The 8,423-nt window shown below is 48.2% G+C and overlaps 1 protein-coding gene across 1 annotated transcript; it reads left to right on the forward strand.

Annotated features, from left to right (window-relative positions):
- Positions 1 to 28: 28 nt before the first annotated feature.
- ASCL2 (achaete-scute family bHLH transcription factor 2) lies at positions 29 to 770 on the forward strand. The gene is made up of 2 exons (XM_027674238.1): positions 29 to 558; positions 662 to 770. Exon 1 carries the CDS (start codon positions 29 to 31, stop codon positions 545 to 547), a length of 519 nt encoding a protein of 172 aa, XP_027530039.1. The 3' UTR covers positions 548 to 558; positions 662 to 770.
- The last annotated feature ends 7,653 nt before the right edge of the window (positions 771 to 8,423 follow it).

Raw genomic sequence — 8,423 nt, forward strand, 5'->3', positions numbered from 1 at the left:
CCCCGGCCGCCGCCGTGGCTGCCCGGCGATGAACGGCGGGGCTCTGCCGCCGCTGCCCCCCGCCGCCCCCCGCGGCCGCCGGCGGCCCGCCTCCCCCGAGCTGCTGCGCTGCAAGCGCCGCCTGGCCTTCGCCGCCCTGCCGGGCACCGGGGCGGCGGCGGCGGCCGCCGTGGCCCGTCGGAACGAGCGGGAGCGGAACCGCGTGCGGCTCGTCAACCTGGGCTTCGCCGCCCTCCGCCAGCACGTCCCGCACGGCGCCGCCAGCAAGAAGATGAGCAAGGTGGAGACCCTCCGCTCCGCCGTCGAGTACATCCGCGCCCTGCAGCGGCTCCTCGACGAGCACGACGCCGCCGCCTCTTTCCCCGACGGCCGCGGGCGGGTGGCTGTCGGGGAAGTCGGCGGCGGCGGCTACTCCTCCGCTTCGCCCTCCTTCGCCTCCTCCGTGCCCGGCTCGCCCTGCTCCTCCGAGGAGAGCGGCTACGACGCGGCGCTCAGCCCTGAGGAGCGGGAGCTGCTGGACTTCACCAGCTGGCTGGGGAGCTACTGACCCGGCGGGAGGTGAGAGGGCAGCCGGAGGGGAGGGGGGGGCCGCTTTACCGCCCCGGCGCTCGGGGGAGCGGGGCACGGACCCACCCGGGGCTCTCCTCACATCTCTCCGCAGCCGCGCTCAGCCTGCAGCACCTCGGCGCCCGCATCATCCCCCCTGGAAGTACTGACCTCCTCCCCGGCGGGACCCCGCTGGCTGCTTTTCTCGCCGGGTTCACCCGTCGTCTTCGGGTCGTGGAAAGTGCAATGATGTAACTGACTTCGGGGCCCCGCTCCCTGCGCCGGGGCAGCGTCTCCGCCTGCCCGCCGGCAGCTGCCGACCGATGGAGAGGATGCCCGGGCGAACCCGCTTCTCTCCCGCCGCTGCTCTCTGGTGTTGCTTTGGAGGGGTGGAAAGGAAAAAAAGAAATCAAAAACACTTGATGCTTCCTTGTTTCTGGAGGGGGAGGGAATTTTTTATCATGTCAGATTCTATTTTATATGTAACTTGAACTGCCTGTGGGAACACTGGTGTATGAAGACTTATTTTTGTACAAAAAACCTTAGAGAAAAGGGTTGAAAAGATGGTTTTATTTTTAGCAAGTCCTATTCACTTGTTCTTGAACACTGCCAGCTGGAATGTTTTGGGAACATACATGGTGTAGGTAAAAAGGTGTTTGTTTGGGTTTTTTATTATTATTATTCTCTCCAAACACTTCAGTAAAAGACTGTAAAGTTGTGTTTCAACGTGGTGTCTGAGTTTGCCTGGTGTGAAGGTCCACTTCTCTGACAACTGAAGTTTTTTTTAAAAAAATGTATTGAAGGCATTTTTGTCTGCACTTGCTAGGATTTCTTAAGTTGTATATATGCAGTTTTTAAGAGAGTATCATATTTTATGTAAATTGACTTTATAAATAAAAATCTATTTATAAATGGCTTCAGGGCTGTAAGATATATGTCAGAAATGCCCAAGGTAACTTAACTGTTGCCTGAAGGGGTGGGAGACGAAAATAATGAGCGACAGAGCAGAGAGACAGTTCTCCTGGACCAGGTTTCATGTGCAGAAGGGAATAAGGAGCAGCATAACAATCTCCAGGCTTGCCTTTTTTTTTTCCCTGTTCAAGTTTTATACACTCAGCATTGGAGCAAGTACTGCAGAAATGATGTTTTGGAAGCTGCAGATGTGTATAGGAGACAAGGCAGGTTCAGAGCTGATAACTCCTTTCCTGAACATGGAGAAGGTGCTGCTGCAGGAGGCTGTGTTGCCCTTGCCTACAGTGATGGGAGAGTTGTGGGAAGGTAAAGAGGAAATGGGTATCTGAAGTTTTTCTTGGCAGCTACTCTCAAGAGGTAGGTTGGGGTGCCTTTATTCAGGGGAGCAGCATCTTCAAGAACACTGTTGTCGTTCAAAAACCACACGTAACCAACAGTGTTCCACTCTGACTTACCCTAAGTTCAACTGCATGTACATATTCTTTATGTAAAGGCAACAAGCAAACGTGAATTGCTCCTTGGAAACTGTTGTCAGAGACTCATAAGCTCTGTCCATTACTTTTGGGCTCATGCTGAAGATCTGCTTCAGTGGTGAGCCAGAAGTAAGACTGTGTGTCTTTAAGGTAATACTGCTGTGAAACAAAACACAGTGATGATTTCATGAAAAACTATGGCAGACCTGTTAATTCCCTTAAATAGCTCTAGTGAATGTTAGGAGTTGAATGGAGCAAAATGGGCTGGCCTGTAGAATATGCTGAACGAACACAAAGCAGAAAGGGTTATTAAAATTGACCTACTTTACAGGACTCTGTGTATAATCTCTGCTGCCTCAGTACTGGGAAGGTAGAACTTTTCAGAACTATCATGTAGCAGACCCACATGCAGTAATTGCAGAGGATGCTCTGTAATCCAGATCTGTAAGAGTATTCCACACACATGATTCCATTCGAAGAGAAAAAAAAAATATCTCCAAAAAAGCCATGGGGAAATGAAGGCTCTAACAGCAGGTAGCATTTAGGATACTGCAATCAAGAGCAATAGTTATTGTGCTTCAAGTTCATTCCTTAATCAAAGTTACTCTAATAAACAGTCCCTTTAAAAGGCACAGGGAAATCAAGTGCTTAATAAATTGCTTGCAAAGGTTTTATCCTTTATGGCTCTTCAACAGTCCCAGAGGTAGGAATGAGAGCTGTGAGCTGACTTGGGCATTTAGTGATGAACTGACTTGGCAGCAGCAGGTGGGGCTGGTGGTGTGGGGGAGTAATGTGGTACCTTTCCCCAGGGTGGGTTTAGGGGCTTTATCTTCACGGATGATCTCCAAAAAATCAGTCAGGCATAAACTACATACTCATTCTCAATCTAAAAGAACACCATGTCATCTTTTCCAAACAGTTTAGAAGTTGGGACTGCTGCATTGATCTGCACAAGTGTCCCACTCTGGCAGAATGCATTTGTTTAAAGCACGTTACTACTGCTTGGCAGGGTGTTTGTTTTCCTTCTTTAGGAGCACCGATTGTTTTAGTATTTCCAAAAGCAATATTTGGCTTTCAGTCAAGTAACTTCCAGCATTGTTACCATGTTCATCTGATCACCCACGACACTGTTGCAACAACATTGAAGCAGCATCAACTGTAACTGTATTGGCAAGATATTAGCTGTAAGCAGTTTTCACTTAAGCAATATTAATAATAGTGGGGGGGAAAGGAGCTTAGTCAGCATCACAAGTTACCTTAATGCTGTCAGCCAGTGTTTTAGTAGAAACTAAATGGGGAAATCAGGAATGTATGATTTGCTTTAAAAAAACCGCACACTGGTCATAAGTCTTCCAAACAGTTGAGGTGAAAGAAGGTGCAGTGAGAAGGATGTCTGCCTGTATGTCCTGTGTGATGGACAGAGGGACTTCTTTCCCCAACCATGGTCATGGTGACAAGTCTGTAGCAGATCCTCAGACCAAGCTGCTACACCAGAGAGAAGAGTATTGAATCATTCCACCCTTTTAAGAGAAAGCATTAGGGAGGATGCAAGGTAGGTTCTTTAGCAGTTGCAGAGACAGCAGGTACCTTCAGCCAGCCCAGCTCACTCCTTTTTAGTGGAAGAAGACTGCATGGACCCCGTTGAGAAGACTTCTGACCCTAAAAACTCACACCTAGGCCTCTCTGCTCCATTTATGCAAAATGGTGCCAGTGCAAAGACTTGAAGATGAAAGCCCTTTGACCGTGAGAGTCATCTGTCAGCAGCAAGAGTAACAGCAGACCTGTCTTCTCAGCCAGGTGCTTCCCCTGCCTGGAGAAGCCACCTACACGTGATGATGAGGCCCTCAGTGTCTGGGTTAGCTGCAATCAACCAAGAGCTGCCATGAGGGCTTCCAGGAAGCCTAAACTGCTACCCAGAATGCTTGTGGCAGGGATGGGGAATGCCTCTGATGAGCACATCATTTCTCTTTAGATGTATAACGAGAAACTCAGTGCCTAAAATGGAAACTCCATCTCCCCAGAAAGACACAAACCGAGCCCTAAGGTACAGGGCTGCAGGAGACTCAGTCAGATTCAGGCAGAAAAAGTATGCTGAGGAATTCTGAGAGTTAAGCCAAACAAAAGGGTAAGGACACCAGGAGGTACAGACTTGTCAATGTGTGGCTACAAAGCACATTTCTGTAAACCTCTCATATCTACATCCACCGATGGGTTCCCATTTTCCTAAGCAGCATTTCACAGGTCACAGACATATCTAATGAAGCAGAAATAAGTTGCAGAATGGTGTTAGGATTAGCTGCCCACACCCCCAGGCTGAAAGAACCTTTCAATTTTCAAGCAGTGTCCCCTCCTTGGCATATTTTTTTTGTTGCTCAGACTGAAGCTTTTCTTATTACCTAAGCACATAAATCCCAGCACATGATAAAAATATTTCTATGCATTATTGCCCAGTACTGTTTAAATGATGATGTCACCCTTAATGGGCAACCTCAGGTTCAGTTCCACGGCTACACTCCTTCCAAAATTTCTTCACATGCTATTAAAAATAATTTTGAAGGAAAGGCCTATGCCGCCTGCTTGAAGGCTTGTGCACCACAGAGAAGACCTAGGAAGCAGGCAGGAGGGTGCCCTGCACCATCTCCATGGCAGGATGGCATTGCTGGTCCTCCTTGCAGGAAGAGTGGCTTCAGCAGAACCCCAGCACCACAGGACCCTGCAGGAAAGCCCAAGGGAAAAGGGCTTCCTCCTGTTCCTACCACCACAAGGTATCACCAGCAAATACCTGCTTCACCACAGACTGTTCTGTGGAGAATAGCCCACGGTTGGTTTAAATGTATAACAACTCACTTTTGCATGAACACCTCATAAAGATCTTGTTAGAGACCAATCAGGGCAGGCAGTGAGGCGAGCTCCAGCAGATCAGCTTGCTGCTGCCTCTCCTCCTGTCTGCGAGGAGCAACTGCCAAGAAGATACTTGTCCTGCCAGCCTTTGGTGTGCGTACCAAGGCTTTTCGCCTGCCACAGTTTGTGGGCAGACGGCTGTGTGCCGAGACTAGTCCCGAGGTCATTTCACTCTTTTCATGCAGGTCACAGAATAGCTGGCTAACAGCAACAATTTTCAGTCACTTCTTATCTGGATTGGATGTGGGCCGGGAGCCTGGGAGGGTGTGTAGTTAAGAGTGAAAGACAGCCCCTTGCACAGCTGACGGCAAACAGAGCTGGCCTGGCTTTGCCCGGTTTGGGCATTGGCCAACAAGGGTTCGATTTTCTTCCCAGAAACTACCATCAACAGAGCATTAGCCAAAGGCATACCTTGGAGTAATGGGACTAACAATATTAGCTGAATACAGCACCAGCTGTAATCACAAATTAATGTCACACCCTTAAGAGGCTGTCGGACAATATAAAAAATGAGTTAGAATTCCAGGGACACCATGAACCCCCAGCTCCTTTTGAGATTTGTGTACACCCTGGCACACATGAACAGAGGAGCTCTGCCAGGTGCTTTCAGAGTACCCTTGGGAGCTCATCACAGGTCTTCTCAAGCCAGTCCCTGAGACTTGCTCTTTGGAGAAATGAATGGATGCTCCTATAGCCGAATCTGAGGACATGGGGGGTGGTGGGGGTGGCATGTGTACATTTAGAGGTGCTCAGTCTTTTTTATTATATCCAATTACTTTCTTCCACCCATTATTTTCCCATATTAAAGATCTACTCAGAATGATGGTAAAGCTAGTTAGTACAAGAACGAGAGAGGTGGCATAGTTAAGGCACTTCCCAATAAGAGGGACTGGTTTGCACCTCTGCTATTACCATCATCAAGACAGGAAAATTGAAGTGGATCATCAGCATCCTTAGCTTAGGGAAAGTATTACAAAAACATCAGAGACTGAGATTTCTGCTGTATTTTAAATTGACAGTCTCTCTTGTTTTTGAGAGCCTACAATCAGACAGAGATCATTGTTCAGATCAGGATGACTAAATCCTCATTTTCTGCAGAGTACTGCCTGCCCCCTTACTCCTGTTGTCATCTCTCTTTTGTCCCAAGGCACAACTAGGTGGCAAAAGAATAAATCAGTTGACCCCCACAAGTCCTATCATGGCTGTGCTACATACAGGTACGGCAGGAGAGAGATCCTCAGAGAAACCCCAGCCAGATGGTAGGCTCCAACACCAGCATCCACATATGACAAGAAGGAAAAACCCAAGACAAGACAGACATTTATTATCTGCCCAAGTTATCAGTGTTGTTGTACAAGAGATGAGAAATAAACAGTCATGTACAGAAACATAGAAAATAAAAGGAGAAGCAAGTGTAAGAAAGTGGTCAGCAGTGGAAAGCATAGTGTTTTCTACTTCTTGCTGAGCAAGAAGCACAGAGAAATGACTTCAAGTATTAGTCTGTGACACTCCCACCCCTCTCCATAAATGTTTTTGTTTATGGGTAGGTGTTAATAACATCAGAGGTATAAACATCAGAAAAGGAGAAACTTGTGGTAAAGCAATTGTTTGGCTGCAGGGACCAGGGCAGTGCTTCAGGCTTTGACCTGTGAGCATCCACCTTGCTGCTGGAGAAGCCTCAGTTCTCTCCTTTCATCTCCTGGCCTCAGCCCCAGCACTTAAAGCCTGCAGTACAACAGTTACCCAGTTGCCAGACCCGGTAAGGTGTGCTTGTTTTTTAAGTCGTTTGGTTTTTTGGTTTTGTTGTTTTTTTAAAGGGAAGAAAAACCAACAAAGAGGCATGATAGCCCCAAGGGGAATTTTCTGTTAAAGTCACTGCCAAAAGGATGACCAATTTGTAAGTGAAATTTTGACACTTTTATAATGCAGCAAATATCTTTGCCTTGAGTGAAGTACTTCAAGATTTTTTTGTGAAAAAGATGAATTTTGTCAGGATGTTAAACACTAGTAGGAAGTGTTGCAATACTGTAACACATTTTCCCTTTCACTCTGTTTCCCACATACAATTCCTTCAAGGCTCCACAAAGGAGCTACAGTCACTTTAGCAGAACTATACACAGAAAGAGCAGGTGAAACCCACTGGGTAAATAAAAATCTAGCTTAGAAGTATTAGTAAATACCATCATCCTCTTATCAGCAGAGTACCTGCAAAGCCCTCTGCACAGGCTGCTGACTCTCACATCCCTGGCACAAGCCTGCCCTCACCATGGGCATGCTTATATGGAAGGGAAGCCAACTGGTGTCAGTAGAAGCAGCTGGTCCCCTTGGTGAAGCACCTGCACGATTCTGTGCTGGGGGTGCTTCTGTGTCTTCCTTCTACTTCTCCTCACCCAGGGGATACCTGGCACCTGAGCAAAGTGGGCAATGGGGATGGTGAGATGTGCTTTAAGCGGCTTGAAGTTTGCAGCACACACTGGCTTTGCGACTGATTTCAATGGAGGCAAGGATGGGGACCAGGTCTGGGTGCACCTGGCACAGCTCTGCACCATCTCCTTGCCTGATTCCTGTGAAGGCCCTCTCCAGCAGCCTGCATGGCTGTCCCACAGGCTGCATCCTTGCATGCTGCATGGACCTGGAGTGCTGCTGAGATAGTTTATACCCTTTGGTCTTTGGTCTTGCTAGAGGACAGCCAGTAAAGAGAGGTGAGAACAGAGAGGCTTTTGAAGTGGGGAGACCACAAAGCTCATTTAGGATGCATACACCACCAAAAAAACCCCAACCACCAGACAGTAATAACTTCAAAACAGTGCTGACTGAAGTTGAAAACAGTGATGTACTGGCAGAAAAACTAGTGCCTAAGCCAAGTTCAGACGTGGTGTAAGCTGAATTTGACTGTTTATGATGCTGAAGAGAGCTAATGGTTGCCGGCAGGCAAGTCTTGCTGTTAACAAGAAGCACACAACTTGCTAAAAGGACCTCTGGGCACTCTTTCAGGTCTAGGAGAAATCATAACCAACTCCCCCTCTGCTGGAGAAACCAAGGGCAGTGCCATGTGTTGCACATCCCATGGATGGTTGGGCCTTTGGTGGGATCTGGGATATAGGACATGAGCTGCACTTGATGTGCACATTGCAGAAATCATCCAGGAAAGGAGCAGAGGGCTGGAAAAGGCACGGAGGAAGTGGGCTTCTGGGGCTGCTGGGGACACAGACTGGGGCAGGAGGCCATACAGGCTGCCTGCAACTTGATTTCTTCTGCATTTGGGGAGACAAGATTTGGGACCATTCCTTGTGAGTAAACTGAACAGCCACCCACACTGTGCTGCTGCCTTTTCATCCCAGCTTCTCACCACTGTCAGTCTTGACCTGGTAAAGTAGCATCATCACTGTGTTGGTGCATCACTGCCTCATTGCATCCTTGTATGGAATACAATATCCAGGACTTGCAGCTGCTCTCTCCAACCACTGCAGAGGGCACTCAGGACAGAGACAGCGAGGAGCAGCTTAGGCATCACCGAAGGTACTCAGTGTA

This window comes from Neopelma chrysocephalum, unplaced genomic scaffold (assembly GCF_003984885.1).
Source record: "Neopelma chrysocephalum unplaced genomic scaffold, ASM398488v2 Primary Assembly neopelma1_24, whole genome shotgun sequence".
NCBI classification, from domain to species: domain Eukaryota; kingdom Metazoa; phylum Chordata; class Aves; order Passeriformes; family Pipridae; genus Neopelma; species Neopelma chrysocephalum.

Bases quoted from the DNA above. Each gene is read 5' to 3' on its own strand.
- ASCL2 (XM_027674238.1), top strand. From the start codon at position 29: ATGAACGGCGGGGCTCTGCCGCCGCTGCCCCCCGCCGCCCCCCGCGGC.